Source organism: Lissotriton vulgaris, chromosome 5 (assembly GCF_964263255.1).
Source record: "Lissotriton vulgaris chromosome 5, aLisVul1.2, whole genome shotgun sequence".
Taxonomy (NCBI): Eukaryota; Metazoa; Chordata; class Amphibia; order Caudata; family Salamandridae; genus Lissotriton; species Lissotriton vulgaris.
In genome coordinates this window covers 41,466,082-41,491,513 of record NC_141693.1, presented here as the reverse complement: position 1 = coordinate 41,491,513, position 25,432 = coordinate 41,466,082, and the positions used below count along the sequence as shown (strand labels likewise).

At 46.3% G+C, this 25,432-nt stretch overlaps 1 protein-coding gene across 1 annotated transcript; it reads right to left on the bottom strand.

The window, feature by feature from the left end:
* Window positions 1-332: 332 nt before the first annotated feature.
* On the bottom strand, window positions 333-8,100 carry LOC147710078 (t-SNARE domain-containing protein 1-like). The gene is made up of 2 exons (XM_086919937.1): window positions 7,646-8,100; window positions 333-829 (listed from the first exon to the last, which is right to left on the bottom strand). Exons 1-2 carry the CDS (start codon window positions 8,070-8,072, stop codon window positions 696-698), a joined length of 561 nt encoding a protein of 186 aa, XP_086776063.1. The 5' UTR covers window positions 8,073-8,100; the 3' UTR covers window positions 333-695.
* Between the last annotated feature and the right edge of the window lie 17,332 nt (window positions 8,101-25,432).

Here is a 25,432-nt window from a genome sequence, read left to right as displayed (position 1 = left end):
ATTGTCCTTTAACAGTTATTTCCACTTGTGTCCTTTAAATTGTTATTTAAGATCATTTTCCCATGCTCATGATGTGGACATAAAAATTGTTGGCACTAGCTCGAACGTCCAGGCCACGTTGACCTTGACCCACGCTGTACAGGCACAGGCTGCTTGCACTTCTCTCGAGCACAGTCGCGCATGCGCACATCAACACAATCTCAGAGTCTCGAAACCCCCAATCTTTTTGGAGGCCGCATGGGCCATAATGGGAACTATTATAGAAACAAACACAATTAAACATTAATTTTGTGTTTACCTCCCCCCCCCCATTCTAAGATCACGCTGTTAGTTATTACCTAGCAATTTAGCCACATATAAACATGGTTTACTCACCATTCTCCATCATTTCTGCCACAATTAGACATAACAAAAGCATATACACACAGATTTTGGTAAGATTATGACATTTGTGCACAGGATTAAAATAACAACTTCACTTAATTAGTAAAATATGATTTGTAACACAAGCAAATTAGTCAAAATTCACTCTTCGTAATTATTATTTTTACTCAGTATCTGTTCAGACGCCTCGAGCTCTGTCCTATTCTGGCTGGCTAGTTGATCCTACACTAGCCAATCTTTAAAAGGCCCAGGTTTAACCCACTCGTCATTGTGCCTCATCCAGATGCATGACATGATTCTGGGCTTTTTACTCACTCGCTCCTATCGATGGGGAATAAAGTTTTCCCCGAAGCCGTCCCTTGCGCTGGATGTTTGAGCCACAGTGTGTTCCGGCTGCTGAGGTGCGACGAGGGTGAGGCCGCACTGCTGGGATATATAGGGGTTGCTGTGAGATGGAAAGAGGCGCGACAAGGACACAGTCAGTACTACATTTGTGAAAAGAAAAAAACAAGCATTTTCAATAACTTTGTATACCAATGGCAATTCCACAATGCAAATATGATTAATTAACTGCTACCAGAAACACACAAGTAAAAAACATTGTCTTTTTCAAAGCCAACAGCTCAAACTTTAACAAATGTGAGACCTATTGCACCACAAATGCTTGATTCCAACAGTTTTTTTCAGTTTTTAGAGTTGAGAGTTCGGGTGGAATTGCTATTTCTTTATTTTGCACTCAGTGGTGCGCCTTCCTTGTCAGGCAGCTCAATGTCCGGCAGCACAAATGTGAGGGAAAATGTTCCCGCAGGTGGCTGCACTTATAGGACAAGGGTTACCTTAAGTAAAAGACCGTCTAATAATCCAAAGCGTGCCTTTTATTGCTATCCATGGAGTCTCCAGAAAGACTGTCATGAAAAATGCATTCAGTGAAAATGTGAACAGTGTTTTAAAGTACAGATGCTTGGCACTGCCAGGTCGAACCCCGGAATCAGAAGAGAAAAGTTAAAAACCAAAGCCAGTCACCACCACAAAGCACCGAGCAAGTGTCTTTTAGATGTGAATTTGTCAACCTGAAGAATTCCTCTAAATAGTCTGCGTATGCAACCGACTTTACACCTGGAGGGGCCTGGCGGGGCTGCTGCTGTGAGGCGCAGCCGGTGTAAGCAATGCCCTGCTCTTAACGCCATCTCCAAACACACGCGGGCCCATACTAGAACCCAAGAAGCGTTCATAACCATGGAAGGGATGTGCATGGGAGCCCCTTTACATCAGGCTCCACGTCTTCCAGCTGCACAGTATTAAAGCTACTATCGGATGGCCGTAGGTTGTCTCTGCGGGATCCATCACCGAGCTCTGCTGCACCTACATTCATCACTGACGCGTCCTGAGAAGCCTTATGTCTACTATAAACTTCTGCCGAGGAAGCGTCGGCTCTTGCGTACAAGTATTTGGCTAAAGCACTCAAGAATGCTTCTCTGACAGGGTATTTGTAAATTGTGTGCTGCAGAATGGTCTCATAGCGCACGCTTGAGTAAAAAGTACCCCTTCCTGCCTCCCGCTAAGAGATGCGCTGGCACCAAGCAGCTTCGTGGGGGGTCAGAGATCACACTGCTTCACTTCCCAGCAGGTGCGCCCCTAGGCATCATGGTCAATGCAGTCGACAAGTGTGTGTACTTGCAAAGTCTCTCGCGTGTTTCACCAGGTAGGTGCAGATTAGTGCTGGCCATCTCTAAACATGTGTTTCTGGATTGTTATCCGTCATCAGTAGAGATTAGGAAATCCGAATGAAAGGGGTTGCTGAGCAGGCTGCCAAAATATTCTCGGTTCTCAGTAACTCTCAAGGTGCGGAGGAGCCTCTCCATGAGCTCGTCAGCCCAAATGGCTCAAGGGAGCCTTTTAAACAGGAAATAAATGTGGGCTCACACTGCTTCACCTCCCAGCAGGTTGGCCCCTAGGCATCATGGTCAATGCAGTTGTTTGGAGATACGTTTGGGTTTGGCGAGCTTGATGGGGCGACTCTATATGTGCAATTGGTGATCAAGGCAAATAAATTCTTGGCAGACTGTTATAGGTTGGCTGCAATGTCGGATGGCATTAGTTGCTGCATGTAACAGCAAAGAGAGGGAAATTTAATGTAAAATAGCAACATATTGGTACAGCACTCTTCAGAGAATAGCCACGTGGGACAAGACCAAACAGGGTTCCTGCTAGAGTGGATTTGGGCCAACAGATTCCCTGTTTTATCTACTGTGGTACTGCCCCACATTTGGGGGGATACTGGGATGACGTTCTGACAAAATTGGAGAAAGTCTTTGAAATTTAAGTACAAAGAGAATGAGAGATCCCAGTTTCTTTTGATTCTGGAGATTTCCCATCATATTATTGGGCTGACTGATCCTCGGAGGGTGATCTTATAGAGTGACGCCTCCCTACCCACGAACACTCAGAGGTGGGTGATAGATAAAATCATTGTGGAGGAACCAGAGGTTCTGGATATAATTAGCTTAGCAAAGGTAGCCCTACAGAAGGAAGTGGATAGAGCTTATCAAGCATTAGGATAGGATAGTTTGGAAGTCACATATAAAGGGTGGTATAATGTCAAAAGATAAAATTCGGGAGTATTACGTTCAATGGGAAATAGTCAATGATAAAACCCTCTAACAACAGGTGTACAAGGAAGGGAATCCATGGGACCCTTTTAGCCTGGTGGACAAAAGAAAAGACTAATCAAAATCGAATCTCTAAAATCTACGATCCCAAGGCTCACTGTACTGAAATGCTGGAGGAAATGAAACATGCCTACCCTAACTATTACTCGGGATTGTATGAGGATGAACTTGCAGGGAGTGACACACTGGTTCAGCAGGTGACAGATTTCCTTGGAAAGATACAACTGCCTGCTTTGATGGCGGAAGCGGGCTCTGTCTTGTTCCGATCCATTACAGAGGAGGTGGAAACATCATAAAATGTCTCCTGAACAGGAAAGTCTTAGGAGAAGATGGGTTTGGCCCCAAATTTTACAAAACCATTGTTTCAACTCTTAGATCCCCTTTGGACATCCATTTTAAGCAATTGCTAGAGGGAGTAAAGGTTCTGGTTTACGTCTGCATGGAGGCCTTGGTGAATTTCTTGAAACTAGACAAATTACCAACAGCTCTGGGATCTTATAGACCAATAATCGTATGGCTGTAAGATTTATAGAAACGTTTAGGTTAATAGGATTGATAAGGTTGCTCCTTTTCTCATAACCAAAAATCAGAATGGTTCCATCAGTGGGCAGAGACTCTATGTCAACACACAGTTCATGAATGATTATATTGAGATGGTCCCAACGAATGCCATTCCTGCTGTTATCATGCTTATTGATGCCGAGAAGGCCCTTGACCTTGTTGACTGGAGGTATTTATTTAAGATTTACATATGTTTAGGTTTTCTTTTCTGTTTACGAGATCTATTCATCTACTGTTTCAAGAAGCCTTGGCACTGCTTGTTATTAATATTTCTTCTGCAGGTCAAATTGGTTTGAGATGTGGCGCACGGCAAGGCGGACCCCTTTCCGCCTTGCTCTTTGCCCTTTTTATCGAACCGCTCACTCAATACATCACTCCAACCCAAAGATAGCTCCTCCCTTACCTTACGTGTCAGGAATTAAGTTATGTGCAGATGATCTGCCTATTTTTCTAGCCAAAACTTCAGTCAACATCAAGAATGCTTTGCCAGCAATCAAAACCTATATGAATGTGGGGGGCTGCGAAATCAATGAAGGAAAAACAGTGACTTATTTTTAACACATCAAATGAAGTTCTTCCTTCTGCCTTGAGGGGAAACTCAAGCTATAGCAGATACCTACACCATCAGCTTATTAAGACTGGATCAACAGGCTACAGAATGCTCTCTCAATGGAAAAAAAAAAAACTAATATATTGCGCAATGCCACAAGTTTTACGATATCAACTGGGCCGATATATATGTTTGAATATAGTAACTATGCAAGCATAGATACCTTAGGTCATGTAACCTCATTGCTAAGAGATAGTGCGGTTACTGCCTCAAACAGCAGACTGCCTCAGCCTGCAGAATAACACTCTGAGAGGCCCAAAAAGTGATAGGTGAATGCTATCCATGTAACACCGTCAATAGGGGAGGTTGGAAAATAATTTCTAGGGGTGGGCATTCCTTGCATAATTTGCTCTAGAGTAAATACACAAAATTACTTCAAATTTATGTGAAATTACATGGAACTATGCGAACAGCATAACCAAAAATTTTGCACTATTTTTTTTAGCACAAAATGCACCCTAACATCTAAAATTGACCAAAGGATGCATTTTAGGCTGAGACAATAGCACTAACTGCAGCAGAACATGAACAGCAGCAGCCAGAAGCCGCTCACATTCACCAAATTCGTTAGCCCTGTGATTGTGCAGTAGGATCTTTGTACCAAATTACTCATAATCATGCAAACCTGTGTAATCACTTAGGGCCATACTTATGAAGCTGTTTTGCGATCACAAACACTGCGATTCGCAAAAAAAGGTTTTTGCGATCGCAAAACAGTGGTACCCTATGTATGAGAGCAATAGTGATTGCGAAATTGCAATCTCAAAATTAGCGATTAGCAATTTTGTGAGAAAAAGATTCTGCAAATAAATTTGCTGAATCGCTATCTCAGCCACGCAAACAGGGAAAATCGCAAAAATAAAATCCTATATTTCAACTTCGCAAAACAAATTGCATCAAAAAACGCAAATTGCGATTTCCCGAAATCCGAAATTTTGCTAATCGCAATTACCACCAAGTCAGAGCAGGTGGTAACCATGTACAACCTATTTAAAGAGGCCCACAATGCCACAGGCCTTTTCCTTAATGGCTGGGCTGTATGTGATAGCCAGGAGGCTGCGAATCAGAGCTGATGCACAGAGAAGGAGACACCAGGAAAATATCTTTAGACCGCGCATGACCCTGTTCCAGTGGACTGTGTAGGAGATCCATGTAAACTACAGACTGGATGAATAGAGCATCCTGGACTTAATAGCGGAGCTCAAACCCATACTTGAACACCCCACACGCAACACACACACCAGCCCCACCTATGTACAGGACTTGTCCTCACCACACATACTGGCATGAGGGAGTTTCCAGGGTGTGATAGCCACAGCAGGAGGGGTGTCTCAGAGTGCGCTGTCGCACTTTTTCCCAGCATTCCTTGAGGCAATGCTACAGAGGCTGCATCACCACTTCCAATTCCCCAGCACACAACAGGCACTAGACCAAACCAAGCAGGAGTTCTATCAGATAGCACAATTCCCCCACGTCATTGACTGCATAGATGGGACCCATGTTGCTATATACCCCCCCTCTCAGACGAGTATGTGTTCAGGAACTGGAAGTCCTACCATTCCCTGAACATACAGGTAGTGTGCAATGCCAAGCATATTATCACTGACATTGTAGCAAAATACCCAGGCAGCACCCACGACTCATTAATCTTTCGCCACAGTGGGATTCACCGACAACTCACAAATGGTGAATTTGCTGATGGCTACTTACTAGGTAAACACATTGGTAACAAGGTCACACCACTGAAGCGCAGCAGCTGCAGGACAGTGTTTGACCTGATTCTTCTCATCCTACAGGTGACAGTGCGTATGCTGTCCGTGACTACTTACTGACCCCGTACCTGAATCCTGTCACCGCTGAGTAGCGGAGGTAAACAGTGCCCACACAGCCACCCGCTGTACCATTGAGAGGACCATTTGGGATACTCAAGAGCTGTTTCCGCTGCCTACACAAGAGTGGATGGGCACTACAGTACAACCCCGAGATCTGTTGCAAGATTGTGGTTCCGTTTGCCATGCTGCGCAACATCGCCACCAGGAAAGGCACCCCAGAGGAGCTCACCGATTCCGAATAATCTGATGAGGAGGGGCCAGCTCCAAGATGCAGGCCAGCTGGTGTCATTGGAGCGCTGGTGGTCGCCAAAGGCGAGATGAGATCACACAGAACTAATTCTAGGTGAGAAATTATGACTGTGTTTTAATTTCCTTACACACAGGGAGGTTCACATCACACCCGGTGTTGCACACTATATAGTTTTAAATGCCCCGCACATGTTTAATACACAGTGCAAAAAAATCATATTTAGCATGGGTCTGTGTGCAATGGGTTAACTCACCCATTGCCATGTGTTAGTCAGGGCACCTCAAAGTCGGCGTTGCCGGCTTGTAGCCCTTCGCTCAGAGTGCACAGTGCCTTTTCCTGAAGCATCGCCAGCCCTACCCTGAGGAACACTACGGCGCCTGTCCTCTGGGAGGGGTGGAGTGATGCTGCTACGCCTCAATTGCCCTTCCTCCTCCAGTGAGCTGAGGGCTCCTGTGCCAGCAGTGGCTGCTGCCCGCAGGTGGTCCACCGCACGTGGCTTGTACTAGTCCCCTGGCCACGTCCTTGCTGCAGTGTGCCAATTCATGCTGCATGCTGATGCAGCGACGTGACATCACTGAGGTGGCAGAGGCAAGTCGGTTCACAGCCCTTGTATGTAAGTGCAGGCGCTGTCTCTCCCTGCACCTGGCTGCACGTCCTCTCGCATCTCAGTGCACAGTACCTCCAGGGCACCCATCAGGCCCTTGAAGCTCACCCTCATTTGCCGCTGAATTGATTTTATTGTCTTTGCCTCCAGCATGTGGCCCTCAAGCCCTCAGTAGACTGTGCCCTCTCCTGTGGCAGCTGTGCTTGTGTAAGGATGTGCCCTGCGCCTGGTTGTAATAGCTGGAATGGGATGTGCAGGGGACTGTGCTCTGTGTTGTGTGTCAGACTGGTCCTGGACTTGCTCCCCATCCTCAATCTGTGTTGGGTGTTTCTGACTCCAGTGGTGGCAATGGTGCTACTGTGACACTTCTGCCCTGTGGGATTCGTCCTCCCCTCCTGCCATTGGTCCCTGTGTTTCTGGGTGTACTGTGGACATAAATGCACACATTAATTTGGTGTCCTGCCTTGCTTTTGTCATGCAATAAATCACACTGTTTGGAGTTACATGGGTCCTAATTGTCTGTATTTTGCCTTTTCGTGATACACACATACTGATCGACCCTTGCTGGTTGTCACTGCTCCACAGTTTGGTGCATGTGACTACATCTCCCATAATGCATTGCTGTGTGTGCTTGTGTGCATGCACTTGACATGCATTTCTGTTGGGTGCCTGGGTCTCTCCTGGGTGTGTGGGTGAAGTAGGGAGGTATCAGGAGTGTGATGGCATGCTTCTTACCTTGTCTAGGGTCTGGGGGTTCAGAGCTGTCAAGATCTGCCATGCCACTCACACTCTCCAGCAGCAGGGTCCCCTCGACCAATTCCTCCAGTGGCGTTGAATCAGTGGCAGTGGACGTCCCACCACCGGTCTTTCTTGCCCCCTCCAGCCTGGCAGCAACCTTTTCTTTAGACCGCTGGCGCAAGTCGTACCAGCATTTTCGCAGGTCTTCTACGCTGCGGTGGGTGACACCAATTGTGTTGACCTTTTCCTGGATGTGAGCCCAGATTCTGCGTTTGCGGGTCTCTGGCACACGCAGGGATTTTTTCACAAATAGCAGCTCATGGCTCACCACCTTCTCCTGGATAAGCACCTCCTGCTCCCTTTCAGAGAACTTCTGTTTTCTCTTCCTGGTTGTTTCACCCTGCTGCTTATCCTGTGTGGCCATTTCTCCCGTCTCTGTAGCAGTGCACTGGTGCCTCAGCCATCCTTCCAGCCTCCCACTCTGCTTCTGAAAATCAGGTGCAGCATGGGTAGTCACAGTTCCTGGTCATCAAGCTGCACCTGAGTTTCCGATTCGCCGATTTGCGATTCCTTATTTGCGATTTCGCAATTAAGGAATCGCAAATTTGGTATTTGCATAACATTTCGCACATTTATGGGAAACGCAAACTTTTTGCCAAGTTTTAATTACATCGGGTTTTGCAATTCTCAAAATGCGATTAGTAAAATCTGAGTTTCATACATATGGCCCTTACTTTTTAAGTAAATACATGTCAAATAGTAATGTGAAATTAACAAAATTACTCCAATTACTTCATGGAAATAAAAGTAAAATGTTGCACTTGCTGGTTAATGGATGTAGGCAATCTCTTCTGTGCATCAAAAATTCTAAAAAAACGTTGACATTAAGGGCCACTTGCATCAAAAGAAAAACTGGTCACAGACGGGCAGATTCTCAGAATCTGCCCCTTTGTGACCGGTATTTTTGCGTTTGGGATGCATCATCACAAATGCAAAAAATTGCAATTTAAGGAATCGCAAAAGTAGCGATTCCTTAAATTGCGATTGCATTTAAGGAGTCGCAAATTGCGATGCCTCAGATGCAATGCATGATGCCACTGAAAATAGCGATTTCACTTTTAGGGGATGCAAAGTACCGTCAAATGAAACTTGACGATAATTTGCAAAAACTTTGAAAAATGCACTAAAGTGTATTTTTCAAAGTTCCTGCTTACACACACACATACATGCCCTTGGGGCATGTGTGTGCGCAACATGTGTTCACATTACAATTTCAGGGGTGCAACAGGGTGTCCTTTTGGCACCCTTACACCCTTGAAATTGCATGCACAATTTGTGAGTACCTATTGAGTACTCGCAAATTAGGCGTGCAATTCCCATTCATGAATGAAAGGGAAGCAATTCCTTAATTTTGACTCACAATTTGCGAGCCGCAATTAAGGAATTCGTAGAAATCGCAATTTTGTTTGCGATTCCAACATACATCGGCAATAGCGATTCTTTAATTGTGATTCCTTAAAAATTGCAATTAAAGAATCACTATTGACTTCTTTGATGCATGTGCACCTAAATGTATAGTCTCTGGTCTGTAATGGAAATTGATTTGTTCAGTAAAATAACGTCTGATTGTTTGAAACTAGCTCTAAGACCTATGCGTCTCCTTATGGTGTACCACAGGGCTCGATCCTTAGCCCTGCGCTATTCAATCTCTATGTTAGCCCTCTAGCTACAATTGCGGAAAAAGCTGGGTTGTCTATCTTTTCTTATGCGGTTGACACCCAGCTTATCTTCTCCTTATCCTCCAACGAGCCATCAACGGTATCATCTTTACAGGTAGGGATGCAAAAGATAGCTAGCTGGATGCACACTAATTGGCTAAAGTTAAATGGTGGAAAAACTGAGGTTCTGATCCTGGGGAACCACAAAGACCTTTGGGACCCTAGTTACTGCCCCCCCCCCAAATGGGCACTCTGCCTCAACTGGTGCGAACAGCACGTAATCTAGGTGTGTGTCCATAGATCAGGGGTCTCCAAACCGGTCCTGGAGGGCCGGATCCATGACAGATTTTTAAAATAACTGCATGTATCTCAATGGGGATATCCCAAAAATCTGGCATGGATCCAGCCCTCCAGGACCGGTTTGGAGACCCCTGCCATAGATGATCAGCTATCTATGAGGCAGCAAGCAGTCAAGGTCACATCAACTTGCTTCACCATCCTAAAATGGCTCCATAAAATACTTTGGATGTTGCCTGGTCCCACACAAAGAACTGTGATCCAGGCCATGATTATGTCCAGGCTGGACTATGGCAACGTCCTATACCTAGGAGCAAATAAGGAGGTCGTTCGCAAACTGCAAGTTGTTCAGAACTCTACGACTTGACTGCTCTGTCATGTACCGAAAAAGTCTTCTACCTCAGGCGCTCTCCGTGACCTCCACTGGATCAGAATAGAGAATCGCATTAAATTTAAGGCCTTATGTTATATGCATAAGATCAAGCTGGGCACAGCACCCCAATACCTGAGCTCCTTAGCCCATTCATATCTTCCGACGGTCCTTTTCGTATCTGGCCCCGTACTGTGGAGTTCGTTACCCACACCTCTCAGTCACAAAACCAGTCACAAAAACGTTTGTAAGGGCCTTAAAACTTGGCTATTTAATCAGTAGATGTTGTTCTTTCTTTCGTATTGTGTCTGTTGGCGCCGGGAAACCTCTGGGTAGCTGTGCGCCTTATAGATTTTAATAATAATAATAATAAAACTAGTTACTGGATAGTTTCCAGGATAATGACCCTGAAAGAGAAACTGATGTAAGACAGAGTTCTCTTATCTGGAAGGCAAACATTCTCATGTTGTGCAACTCTAACCAGATGCGTGCTCATTTTTCTGAAGTCACGTGATCATTTCCTGGCAGTGAGTGAATTCCTACTCTACCTAATGCACCCCCCCCCCCCCCCCAGTATGACCATTCAGCCCTTTATTGACTGCACACCATAGAGTTTCTACTTGGCTGGTACAGCTAAGGGTTGGCCACATTTCTTCTGTCTACCATTAAATCAACAGTGAACGGTGCCGCATATGTTCCAAACTGAGGTAAACATCATCTGTTGTTCACTGGGATTCAAAGTCTCCCAGACCAGGTAAATGGAAAAAATGTATTGACGTGTTGAAAGAGACGGGTGCCGGAGTCCTTCTATTTAACACTTTTGTAAACACAGCACAAAGATACAGTCTACTCTAAATGTACTGAAATGAAAACAGATTTCATAAAGCGCGACAATCACCCGCAGGTATCTAGGCGCCAAGCAGAACCATACAGGCTGACTTTGAGAATCATTTTTGATTCCCTGATCAAGGAATAAAGAATAGAAGCAAAGTAAAGGGAGACTCAGAGTGCACGGGGGCATATTTACGGCAGAATGGAGGAGTGTGGTGTTAGGCAAACTGAAATAAGAAGGGGAGTCCGATGGGGTTGTAACAGGTAAGATCTTTATTTAAGATCAGAAAGTTGGAGCGAACATGCAAATACACGTAAAACACAAACATTGCTAACATCACGCTTCTCCATTCTGAAAATACAGGGATGTGCTGTATTCACAAGAATGCAGCGCACCCCTATGTTCTCTCTAGCGCTGGCTCTGAGTTCAGCTGCCTGTCGCCAATGCAGGCCCCCTTGTACCGTAGAGCAAGGGTGTCTGCATTGGGGAAGATTGTTTATAGGCAGGAATGCCCCCCTTGCTGCACATAAACAATCATTAACCCCTTCGCTGCGGCGGCAATTCCGCTGCAGCGCTGGGGAAGGGGGCAGAGCGGCGGCCGCATGCTCTTGACGGTGCCGCTCCGTCACGAAACGCGGTTGCGCTGTGCTCATGACGGAGCGGTTCCGTCATGGCCCCGCCCGCATAATAGAATGCGCCGCGCAGGCGCGAAATCAGCGCCGCGCAGGCGCAGCGGCAGGGCCATGACGGAACCGCTCCGTCATGAGCACAGCGCAACCGCGGCTCGTGACGGAGTGGCTCCGCCATGAGCATGCAAGGGGTTAAATGTCGTTTTGTAGTTCCATGTGTGCTGCTTAATGCAGCACACATAGAAGTTGCAAAATGGCAATTTTTAAAAAAGTATTGTCTATGTGTAGAAGAGGGTACTTCCTCCACATAAACTATCATAGGCAATTTGCAGTTTCTATGTGAGCTGCACAAGGCGGCACACATGGAAACAGCAAAAACGAGGAGAAATAAAGCCTTACTCTTTGTTTCAACTTTTAAGGCCTGGTTTTCCCTAATCTAAATTATGGCGCTGGCTCCTATTTACGCTGCCCGTGTATGCCCCTGTGTGTCTTGTAAACCTCATTTTTACACTCTCTAGAGGTGCACTCAAGGTGCTTTCGCATCAGTGATGGATGTGGTAGTGCTTATGGATGTTGAACAGTAGAACCCATTAAACCCTTGTGCGCTGTCCAATTTGGAGTGGAAAGCCCAGAAAGGCCTAGGTGACAGCAGTGAATGATGAAAGACTAATGATCGCAGGAGAGTTTTGATGCAGATCAAATCCACCATATTCTCATTACTCTTGTGATCTCTGGTATTCGCTGGGGAGCTATTACCCATTTTCTCCTGCACATTGAATGTAAAATGTAATGTAATGGTACTTGTATAGCGCACGAATCACCATGAGGCATCTCGGCACTTGTACGAATACCGCTGAGGAACCATTCTTGGCCTTTCCCTGTGAAGTGCCCACTCCTGCTTACCCCCAAGGTGAAGCCAGACATCCTAGCATTGTTGGGACCGTTGTGGAGATTAAGCAAGCTATTGCCCAGAGTTGCAGAGTGGGACCCATGATTTAACTAGGCACCGAGGCGAGAATTATCAGGTCCGGGGAAATTGAGCCCAAGAGCTGCCGAGGCGGGAATTGAACCCTGGTCCCGGGCCAGACCTCTGCAACACGGTCTGCCGCTCTAACCATTGAGCCACACTTCTCCACTGAGACTCTGGAAGTGCCAGATAGCCCACAAAAATCACCCATCCACCAATAATTTGATGAAATCTAAATATACCTTAAGTGTTCTAAATTATTAACATCCTTAAAAATTGATACTGTCTGGACATCATTCATGTGGGGCAGATTTACTAACATTTGATGCACCACAACGCAACGCATCAAGACATTTTGCTGTGTTACGTCAAATTGAGAGAGCAGAAATGGGCCGTAGTTCCTAAGATACGGAGTGTTGCCTCGCCCCAATGCAGGCACCCCGGCGCCATGGTACAAGTGTGTCTGCATTACATACTTCTCCTCATTATGCCTTTTGGGATCCTGAATCATTTTGTCGCATTCCCAGGTTGATTAACCTAGTAACTCTAGGAATGTGCAAAATCCATGCGTGGCTGCGTGGGAACCCATGGAACACCTTCGCAATGCACAGTTATGCAAGAGAGTATACGGCGCTGCCCTGCGCACTCTGGATTCACTAATTCACACAGGGTGGCGTTGAGGGGCTCAGGAAATATCATGAAGCCCTTGCATTGGGGAAACGACTGTAACAACGCAAGCTCAACCACTCGTGCCTTAACCACGCATGTGCCTTAGCTAATCATATGACTTAACCACACATATGCCTTAGCTACTCATATGCCTTAGCTACGCATGTGCCTTAGCTACTCATATGCCTTAGCTACGCATATGGCTTAACCACGCATGTGCCTTAGCTACTCATATGCCTTAGCTACGCATATGCCTTAGCTTCTCATATACCTTAGCTACGCATATGACTTAACCACGCTATGCCTTAGCTACTCATATGACTTAACCACGCTATGCCTTAGCTACGCATATGCTTTAGCTACGCATATGCCTTACCTTTGCATATGCGTGGTTAAGGTAGTGCTCAGTCTTGATGCTGGGATGGAAGGGCCCAGGAGCAGGAAGGATCAGGAGAGGACATGGTGAGGTAATTGGGGTTGGATTCTGGGATTGGGGGGTAGTTTATAGGGCACAGGGGGAATCGAGATGGTGTGTAGGTCTTAGCGTGGTATTGGGATAGTGTTTAGGGCTCAGGTGGGGTCAGAGTAATGTTTAGGGCTCAGGTTGGGTGGTGTTCAGGGCTTGGGGGGTCAGGGTAGTGTTTTGGACTTGAGAGGGGTTGGGGTAGTGTTTAGGGCTCAAGGCGGGAGGATTGGGGTGTGATCTCTACCACACATCCCTTTACCAGTCATGCCTTTACCACAAAATTGCATGGTAAAGGCATACATGGTAAATACATGAGTGGTAAAGGAATGCGTTGTATATACGCATTCACTGATGGGGCCTCGTAGTAGAAGCACGTGTGGTTTAGCCATGCATGCCTCTGCCATACAACCCTTGCAATGCCTAGCGTTGTCAGGCATGATGCAAAGGCAATGCAAAGGCAATACAAGCGCTCAGTAAATCTGGGCCCTGATGTCTTTTGTGTGTCAGCAAACTAAAGTCTCATTTGTCCTCATTAACAGAAAAACCCCTACCAATTCTTAAACAGTGGCAGCATATATGTGACCCTTGACCATGCTCGCAGGGCCGGTCGCTCTACGCACCGCACGGCTCCCCGTGTGTTTCCAGGACTTCACCGCTGCATCCGCGAGTTTGCCGCTGCTCCTGCGCCCTAAGTATTTTGTGTTTTGCTGTTCTGTGCCCCTTTGCATTTGTTTGTGCACACTGTTGTTCTGCCTGTATCTTTATTCATTTTTGCTCTGCCCGTGATAGTTTTTTCCCACTTGGTGCCCCCCCGCTCCCCGCCGCTGCTCCCCAGCGGCCCGTCCCTTTTTTCCTTCTGTACCCGCTTCCCCGACGCCAATTCGCCGTCCCGCTCCCGCCTCCCAGCTGCTCCTCCCTCCCACTTGGCCATATATGGAGGAGACCATGCGGTGGTGAGCTGTAACCCTTGACCCTGCTTGCAGGGCCGGTCGCTCCATGCACCGCAAAGCTTCCCGTGTGTTTCCAGGAGTCCACCGCTGCTTCCGCGAGTTTGCCGCTGCTCCTGCGTCCTAAGTATTTTGTGTTTTGCTGTTCTGTGCCCCTTTGCATTTGTTTGAGACCACTGTTGTTCTGCCTGTATCTTTATTCATTTTTGCTCTGCCAGTGATTCTTTTTCCCGCTTTTTGCCCCCTGATCCCCGTCGCTGCTCCCTGGGGGCCCGCCCCTTTTTTTTCCTTCTGTACCCGCTTCCCCGACGCCCATTCGCCGCCCCGCTCCCGCCTCCCAGCTGCTCCTCCCTCCCACTTCACCATATATGGAGGAGACCGCGCGAAAGCGCAGCAGGCACGCGCTTTGACTCCCCTCTTCCAAAAAGAGAGGCAGCGCTCAGTAAGCTCTATCTCTTGAGAAAGATCATTTGCGGCCCTTGTTAAAAAAGCATCAAGTGTATTAACTATTGCCCCTCCTGTTATTCACCCATTGCCTTCCACTTACCCATTTTGGAGGCACTCCTTTTGACAGTGTAGAGCAAATGGACCTCCTCCAAGTTCACACGTTAGGGGCGGGCCAGCCCGGCCTCTTTTGGGCTCCGAGGGGTGTGGACGGGCCCGCTATTGGCACAGGCCTTGCTCCGGTGTAGCCTGGGTGCGTTCCACACCTCAGGGCTGCGTACCATGCCACAGGGCTTTGTTGCGTCCTTTGTAGATCAAGGTTCCCGGAGGGTGATGGGAGATATAGTCTCAAGCAATGCAGGTGTCAGGCATGGCTCTAAGCCCCTCTCAGGCGTCAATTTCAGTTTGTTTTCTACTACAAAGGGTGCTGGGCTGTGTTGTTTCCTTTGTAGGTCAAACCTGCTGGAGGGTGATGGGAGATGTAGTCCCTACCGGTCTGGGTGTCTGGCATGGCTCTCGGCCCCTCTCCAGCATCAATTTTGGTTTGTTTTCTACAACCTTTCTAAGACCTTCATGTCCAACAGGGGGCAGACAGTGAGCAAATATAGTAGTGGTACATTGACTGTGGAGGAGTTTTTGTTGTTTACTGAGGAAGAAAGGAAAAGACCGGAGAGTGAATGCAAATAGTGAATTTAGTTCCTGGGTCACAGATAGATACTGCAATGATAACAGCCACCCAACATTGGGACAAAGCATTCATTCTGCAGGGCCTGTTCCTCCTGCACCTCATTTCTCAGCCCCTCCTCCAGCAACGTCAATTTACCCATCATTTTCAGGTCCCTACATACACTGTGAAAATAATAACACACACAAGCAGGCACTGGCTACAAAATCAGGCTTATCACATGTCACTTATTTCCACATATCTCTGGGAGGTGATTTAACTACGGTAGCTGACAAGTTAACTAGCAACAGAGTTTTAGAACACCAGTCCTGAATGGACACTTATCAGTTGGAAGAGACATGCCATATGCTTTAGAATCACCAGCCCAAACTTCCGCATTTTGTCTGAGTGAAGAAAAGAGAAACAACCAGGAGGAAGGCAAGGAGTTGGCACACCTGAGAAAGGAGGCAGATGAGTTCCAAGAAGATGTGAACACTGATAGGGAGGGAATACAACGCTCCATTAATAAACTCCAGTATAAGCTAGAGAAGAGGGAACGGCTGATACATACACGGTCATGCACACAGGCACTAAAGGGAAAGGGTGAGAACTCATATACGAATCACTGACATATTATCAAACACAAAAATATCTACCTACACAAATATCGATGCAGAAATATCAATAGCTAAAATATCGACATCCTATTCTTATAAGGTAAATTACAAAAGTATTGAAAAAATAATATTGATGTAAAAATATCGATGTAAAAAATATCATTTTTATATATAAAAGCATGTTAAATAAATGCAATAATACAATTTTCTTTTAAAATATGACAGGTGTAATGAACATATACAAAAATATAATAAACAAATTTATTTGAAAAACTGTAAACATAAATATATAAAATGTAATGTATAAGTATATATTTACTTTAAAACAATAAACTAATAACTTTATTTTTTTTTAATATTTTAAATATATAAAAATTAATGTTTAAATATATATTTGTGTATACATACACCTATAAGACAAAATCTAATAATAAAAACATTACATAATACAATAAATTGTTAAAATATTCATACATTTTTAAACGTACATTTTGCACTTCATTGAGTGCAAGGGTATGAAAATATTTGGATAGTGTAGGGGTGAACATTACTATTTGCACTCCAGTGAGTGCAACAGTAGGGAAAGTGTTGGATAGCGGAGGGGAAATAATTACTATTCCCACTCCAGTGAGTGCAACAGTAGGGAAAGTGTTGGATAGCGGAGGGCTAAACATTACTATTCCTACTCCAGTGAGTGCAACAGTAGGGAAAATGTTGAATAGCGGTGGAGTAAATATTACTATTCCCACTGCAGTGAGAGCAACAGTAGGGAAAGTGTTGGATAGCGGAGGGGTTCAAAATACTATTCCCACTCCAGAGAGTGCAACAGTAGGGAAAGTGTTGGATAGCGTTGGGGTAAGAATTACTATTCCCACTCCAGTGAGTGCCACAGTAGGGAAGGTGTTGGATAGCGAAGGATAACAATTCCTATTCCTATTCCAGTGAGTGCAACATAAGGGAAAGTGTGGGATAGCGAAGAAAAAAAAATATTATTCCCACTCCAGAGAGCGCAACAGTAGGGAAAGTGTTGGATAGCGGAGGGGTTCAACACACTATTCTCACTCCAGAGAGTGCAACAGTAGGGAAAGTGTTGGATAGCAGAGAGGTTCAAAATACAGTCATACTGGTCAACATTCCTGGGCCACCTGCTTCCGGGCTCATTTTGGGCCATATGTACAAAGGTTTTTTTCTATTGCAAATGCCCAATTTGAAGAATCAGGCAATTTACAAATGCAAAAAGGCATTTTAAAATGTGCACAGCCCTATTTGTGATTCAGTAACCTATTACCGAATCACAAATTGGGTCAGCGATTCGGTATCAGGAAGGGGCATGTTTAGGGTGTCCCTTCCAAATACCAATTCACATTATTATGCACAAATCTTTTGCAACCGAAATGCAGATGCAAAACATTCTCACTTTACCAACAACTCAAAGTTGGTGGTAATCCGCTCGCAAAGGACCCCTTCCCCTTTGAGAAAGTTGAAAAAATACTTTTTAAGAGCAGGCAGTGGTCTCAAGAAAAATGGGGTGAATAAGAAAAGAATTTGCTTTATTTAAAAGCAAACATAGACGTGGTGGTCTGCTGACCCCAGCAGGCCATCAACCCCAACACCATCAAACTCATGGTGGAGCAACGGTGGTGGTCCAGCCAGCGCTGCACCAGCAGTCTGACCGCTGGATTACAACTTGGGGGGCCGGACAGCCATGGAATAGCCGCCACCTCCAGGAGGACTTCAATATGCTTGGTCATATTACAACTTTCCTCACCGCCAGAGGTTCTTACTCCATGAAATTGCTGGCAAGGAGGAAAGAAAGGCAGACCTACTGGGCCCCATCTTGGCCCTGTGCATGGGGGTGCAGACTGGGAGGCACATGTTGTGCCCCCCTGTGTGCATGCACCCTATTCCTGCATGGCATCGAATGCACAGTCCATGCCGTGTAGAAGCGTGCACTGGTGGTCCCGCGGCGGTGCAGTTTAAGGCTCACATATGAGCCTTTAAACTGCACTGCTGCGTGCCGCTCACTCCAGCCGCCAGACCACGATAACACTCAGAATCTGGTGGGCGTCCGGCAGCCCTGTTTGACGGTGTGGGAGCGGACGCCGGTGTGGCAGCCCGCTTCCACGCCGCCAAACTGACGGACCCAGAGTAAATGCAGATCAATCACACATAACAAAACAACTTCCAACAACCCATAACTGAACTCTGATATTCTGAACACATGTTGTAAATTAACACCTAAAAGTGAACTCCAGAAGAGTGCTTAGTGACCACAAAGGGATGTCACTTTGGTACTTGTGTACCACATTGGCACTTTAAATGTGCATACTTAGGTAGGACGCAGCGCAGTGGCCTGTTGGGCCAGTGCATGTGAGTGTTGGCCTGTGTCTGGGTGTCACATACATTCCATTGCTGGAGGCACTTCTTATGCCACTGTATTTCAAGTGGCCTTTGAGTAGCGCATCTCTTCTGTTTCATCCTGTTATCTTGATTAATGTAAATGTCCTTTAATTCTCAGTACATTTTTGGTGACACTTGAGTCATAGTCTGAGTTTTACGAATTTTAAAAGCGCACAATTCCTTTCAGTGCGAGGCCCCAGAAGGCAAGGAACTCCATGCGAGTGCATCCCTTTACTGATGGATTTCTAGTCCTGGAAAATTAGATGCCAAGAAAGAAATATGGACAAAAAAGATGTATTGATTATTTTTTTTCCTCGAAAAGTAATCCATAAAATATTTGCTGTTTCACATTTCTAAGATATATCGAGTGGAAAACTATGCTATAATTGTGTACCTTTTGTCGCTGGTTCATACTTGTTTTTTTTTAATGCAAGTAAGTTTCTTCTTTGAATCTCATCGATTGTGATTGATTGATTACCACACCCCCTAACAGTAAAGGGGAGTTCTGCAGCATTATGAGCAACATCCTGTTTGAGCCACTAACACACTGTACTCACACAGCTTGGTGGAGGGGGTGTGGAGCAGGTGTAGCATCATTCTTTCATTATTTCTAAACACGAACAAAGAGAGATGTCTTCTATTCCTGCCAAGAGGGTACATACAATGGATGGTGCCAGCTTCAAGAGCATGGCAGGCCGCTAGATGGCCGAATGGCGCCAGCACACATACAAAATAGAAAAAATTGGAAGTCACTTAACTTTCATTACAGAAAAGCCAGACAGTTTGGCTAATATTATAAAATCATGGGAAGGTTTGCAGAATCAATTAGTCCTTGCATTTTGGATTTGCACTCAGCATGAAAATGTGTTCAATGTTTGCGACTAGTTTTTCAGTATAGTCGATTAATAATTAAATTAAGGTGCTACGTTTGATGGGTGTATTTTCATGCAAACGTCACAGCTAATGTCCTTTAGAGGGCTTGTTCTATTCTCTGAAGACTGTCAGAGACTCACCAAGCTTTGCTGGTGCTTGCACCGTGGCCCTGCCCATGTGTGCACTATTAGCAGCACCAATCTTTAAATCTAGGAACCTAAAGTTATTCAGAGATCACTACCTGTGCATCTGCATGCAGCCATCTTTGAATGATGTTTGTTACACTTTGCTAAACACGATTGAAAGGGAACAAGCAGTGGAAAAGCTAATAGTTAGGTAGCCAGTGCCAGACCTATTGGCTTTGCCAATGCTTGTTTACTGGGGTACCTATTTCCTTCTCAGACTCCACCAAGGCTTCTTACACTGAATCCTTTGCGCAGACAGATGCAGCTACCACAGCAGCTCCAGTATCATAGGCTCCCCTAGGTAAGCATCACTTCCCCGTAATCTCTGATTCTGCGGGGGGGGGGGAAGGGGGGCTCAGGAGGAAACTCTCTCTTTCTCTGATGGACATGGCCTCCATCTCACCGGGGGGCACGCGGTGCTCAGCAGGACACCCACAGCCAGGGACTTCACTCTGACAATAAAGGCCCTCGTTACAAGTCACTCAGAAAACAGGCCAATCCGTCCATACCCTGGAGTTACCCATAAGGGGGGGCGTAAATCAGGGGGAGGGAAATCGAATCCCTGATGAACCGGAGCCTGAGGGGCCACAAAGACACGAGGGATTGAGATGGAAACAGCAATCCGGGGTCTGATTCACCCAGTAATTCCTCATTTCATCCCAGTCTTTGAAAACGAGATTTCATCATTTTGTAATCAGTGGGGGCTGGGGTGGTCTGGGGGGGGTCTGAAAGAAGGCGGCATGGACATGCACATACATGTGCCCCATTCCCGGTGCACTGTTGGAGAAGGGTCAGCAGCTGAAGCCCCTCAGCACATCAAGGGCACAGAGGGCACAGCCATCCCTCCCTGTGAGGAGACACAAGCTGTAATCAAGCTGGCATGAACTCCAGGGGCTGCCCCGGCCCCTCTGTGTATTTAACCCTGCTTCCTCTAAACTGCCCTGTTTACATGTCCGCATGTGGAAATCACCCCCAAGGCCAGAATTCAGACTTTGATCCCAGCTGTTGCCTTTTATTCCAAAGCTGCAGCCTGGCCACTCTTGTGGGAAGTTTCTTTGCTGCACCTGGTCCCTGAGCCCAGAGAGGTTCTTGTCTTCAGGCAGGTGAGTAACCATTTATCAACATTCATTGCATGTCCTACATGTTTTAAGCATCTCATGGCGCATATTTAAACCTGTTGTGAAAATAGCACAGAGCACTTTTGTCCCTCCCAGGCCACGCTCATTTCTTTTGCTAAACGAGTCTTAGAGCCAACTGCAGTCTGACAAGCTCGTGACATGCTGTGGCTGCAAAGCACTTCACCTCGGGCCCTGCAACAAAGTGTAAAACAAGTGGGAGTTGCAATCTGGAAGGATACCGGCAGCAGGAGTAAGCATGGGCGAATTTTGCGAATCTCGCGTTCGCGAATTTTGCGGATTTGCGAACTCGCAATTCGCAAAATCCGCGAATTCTCGCAAATTTGCGGATTTTTTTTTTTGTGTTCGCGCGTGTTTCTGCCAGTTCGCGAGGGTTTTGTACAATTTCGCAAAACGCGAACTTACCTGTCGGGTCGCAAGTTTTGCAAACTTGTTGTTTCTACGTGTCCAGCCTGTTTGGGACACTCTTCTTCATCACTGCCACTCTCTGTCACCACTGCCACTCTCTGACTACTCATGCCACCCTCTGGCCCACCCATGCCACCCTCTGTTTCATCACAGCACCCTCTGGTTGTCCAGTCAGTGTACATTATTGTGGCAAAGCAAAGCACACCTTCCCTGCCTCAAGTGACCTGAATTAATTTGGGGCTGATTAATGTGTCACAGAATATTTTTTTAGCTGGCACCTGCTTCCTTAGTGCTTCCTGATTAGTGATCTTTTGCGCTTGCTAAGTGCTTTCATTGTTGCAAAATTAGTTACAACACCTGCCCTGCCCCAACTGACAATAATGAATTAGGGGCTGATTAATGGATTTGAACTTCCAGCCTGGCTCCTGCTTGTCTCCCTTAGCTGTAATTCAGGACCTTTGTGGCATATGTGTAACTATTCTGAGGTTCAGAGCTGGGTCACATAATAGTTGCAAGTAGGCAACTGAACTCTGGAGGGGCCCCTCAGGAAGCACTACAGGAAATGGCTACTAATGATGAGCCTGAACTTTTGAACCTGGTAAGTAGTTTCAGTTTTGCTAAGATCGTATTTCTGCAATTTAGCGCTTATTCGCGGGGCGCGAAGTTGTACTGGGAAGCCGCGAACTCACGCAAACAGTGCGAGCAAGCCATAAAATCCGCTGCTCGCGGATTTGCGGATTTTGCGGGAGATTCGCGAATCTCGCGGATTGCGAATTTACCGAAAATCCGCAAAATCCGCGAGCGAAACGGATTTTCCGCCCATGCTTAAGCAGGAGACAAATGGACCTCGCAACCATTAGCGCGATCTATAGTGCCTTTTCTAACAAGCATCGACAAAGCCAACAGCTCCGACATTTGTTCTGTGCATGCATATATTGGCATAGATCACACACATGTACACCCATATAAAGGTATAGGAACATGCATATCGACATACAGCGCACCTATAGCAGCACACCTGCATGCATTCATGCACACACAGTTCACCACAAAGACAGAAGCACACACAGTCCAGGCACACACGTGTCAGTGCGCACATGACCTAAATGTAATGTAAATGTATTGGCATTTATATAGCGCACTACTTACCCGTAGGGTCCCAAGGCGCTTCGACCGTTGCGAAACCCTTCTTGGCTTCCCTGGGAGATGGTCCCTTAATGGGTATCTCCAGGGTGAGACCAGGCATCCCCAGCGGTCTGGTGGGGCCGTTAGTGAAGATGAGGCAAGCTAATGCCCAGAGTTGCCGAGTGTGATCGCTGATCAGAGTGGGCACCGAGGCGAGAGAATTATCAAGTCCGCTGACCCTTGTCCAGAAACCTGCCGTGCCGGGAATCAAACCCTGGTCCCGGGCCGTCCTCTGCTCTCGGGTCTGCCGCCTCTAACCAGTGAGCCACACTACTTCACTACAAATATCTGGGCACATGGAACGCAGCCACTACCAGACATGCAGTCACTGACTGATGCAGACAAACACTTTAATGCTCAAAGAGAGAACCCTATAGACAAACGGATCCAAAACACACAAGGGCAGTCACAAATCACACATGCAGGCTTCAGTAGCTAGACAAATTTACTGACGGAAAGAAAAATCAACAAACAGACGTATTCTGACTTCACCACCAAGTAATCTTTAACTCCTCTGTACCCAGGGTGATTAAACCAGTGGTCAATGCCCATTCAGTCCTTGGCCTCTCCTTTAGTGATGGGATATACGCTTACTGAGTTTTAAAGACTCTAGTCAAAAGGCAGAAGTGCACCATACATATTTGAAAGAAGGTAGGTGGGTTCTGAGATGGGAGGTGGCTGTGTACGTAAGTGTAGGGTGTTTGTGTGACTCTAGCAGAAAGGCAGTGGAGCTCCGTACATGATTGAAGGCAGGGCGGGTGGTTCTGAGATGGGAGAGGCTGTGTATGTGAGTGTGTGTTGTTTGTGTGACTCTAGCAGAAAGACAGGAGCACCATATATGATGGAAGGCAGAGACAGAATCAGAGGGTGAGTCTAGACAGAGGTAAGTATGTATGCAGCAGCAAAGTACTATACACAGTCATGACAAGAGTCCCTGTTTCTGCAACAGGATCATGGAGAAAGACATAAAAATCATTGGCAAAGATAATACGTCTGGCCTTTTTAAAGAAAGTCTTTTGGTTGGTGAGTTGTGTGAATATGTGATTGGGGGAATGTGCAGCTGAGTCAATGCTTAGATGGATGTGTGAGTGAGTCACAGAGCGCATGGTTGACAGGTTCACCATTGCCTTGAGAGAATGGCGTACAGCGCCGCTGAAGTCGCATGTCAAGAGGTGCAGCAGGATGAGGGATTCAGGAGCTGAGACGGTGAGGGGCAATGATGGAGATGCAGCAGAACAAGGGATGCAGGTGCAGTGGAAACAGAGACACAGCAGGTGCAGCTGAAGAGAGGAGGTGCAGGTGCAGCAGTATAGGAGGAACCTGAGAATGGAATGTTATGTTATTAAGGTCTTGATAAAGCGCATGACTCTTCCCCAAAGGGATATCTGGGAGCTTGTGACTAGCAGCTAGATGCAGTGGAGGCAGCATTACAACAACTGCTGCATGCACTGATGCACAGGGGAGCTTGTTCCAATGGTGCGGGCCAAGATAGCAAAAGGCTTGGGCACACATTATAGCTCAGTGAATATGCCTGGGACATAGAAGAAATTGAGAACTAGATCTTAAATTCCTGTTTGTGAGGTGCAGAGTGTATATGTCTTAAAGGTACTTTGGTCACAGCCTGACAAAGATTTGTGGGTCAGGCAGAGCAGTGTGGACAGTGCTCTGCTTCGAATGGGGAGCCAATGTATGGTTCTAAGCATCGGGCTGCCAGTGTCCTTGAAGGCAGGTTCTTTACCATACGGGTGGCGGTCTTTTAGGACAACCTACAATTCTGATAGAAAGGATGTATTAAAAGCGAGAATTAGGGCATTGCAATAATCCAGGTGGCTGATGGTTAATGCCTGGGTGAGTGTCATCCGGGAGCTCGAAGGAAGCCACCGAAAGGTTTTCTTGAGGAGGCTCATTGTGCAAAAACAGGTACTGCAGACAGAGGTGATCTAGCCTCTCACAGATAGTTTGTCATCTACAAGTATGCCCAAGTTCCTGGCAATTCTACTGGACAATGGGACGGGGCCAAGTTCCAACGGCCACCAATCCTCGGTCCACAATAGCTGGGCTTTGCAGAACAGAATAATCTCTGTTTTTCCTCATTCAGTTGGAAACAGTTGAGGGACATCCCAATGGCAATTTTTCTCCTGCAGGTGACAAATCGCTGTTTGACATTCTCAGTGTTTTGCCCAAATGAGATCACCAACTGAGTATCATAAGAAAAAGTTTCAAACCAGCAGGGCTCAACTTATTGGGCTAGGGTGGAAACGTAAATGTTGAAAAGTGTAGAACCCCTCAGAAACCCCCTTTTCCAAGGTGATAATTTTAGAATGGAACATGCCTATAGAAACTGTTTGGGCCCTGTCCTTAGGGAAATCCATCAGCCAGCCTAGTGCATCTAGGGAGCTGCTAAAGATGCTACACCAAGATGGAATGGGATATCATATCGAACATCGTTGATAAGTCAAGCAGGACCAGCGTGGTGGGGTTTCTGGTATCCAACTGTAACCTGATAATGTCTATCACTGAAAGCAGAGCCATCTCGGTGCTATGGGAAGGTCTGAAGCCCAATTGAGAAATGTCCAACTAACTATTGCTCTCCAAATAAGTGAAGAGCTGTTTGTTGACGTGGGCCTCCAAAACCTTACCCAACAGAAGGATGAACGATATGGGATAATAGTTAGTTGGATCCTTAGGGTCTGCATTTGTTTTTTTCTGGATAGATGTCACATGAGCTCCTTTCAGGAGCCGTGGGATAGTGGCTTGGGTCAGGGACCGGTTACACAATGCTGTTGTAACAGGTTAAAGAAGAGGAGATAGAGTTGCAATGATCTCAGGAGGACACAGATTAGAAGGAGAGACAGATTTTGCTTTAGCTAGCAAGTCAAATATCTGAGTTAAAGAAATAGGCTTAAACCTTTTGAGTACCACAGTAGCAGTGCTTTGTGGTAGATCAATGATGCTGCAGTCAGTTGAAGAGTTAATC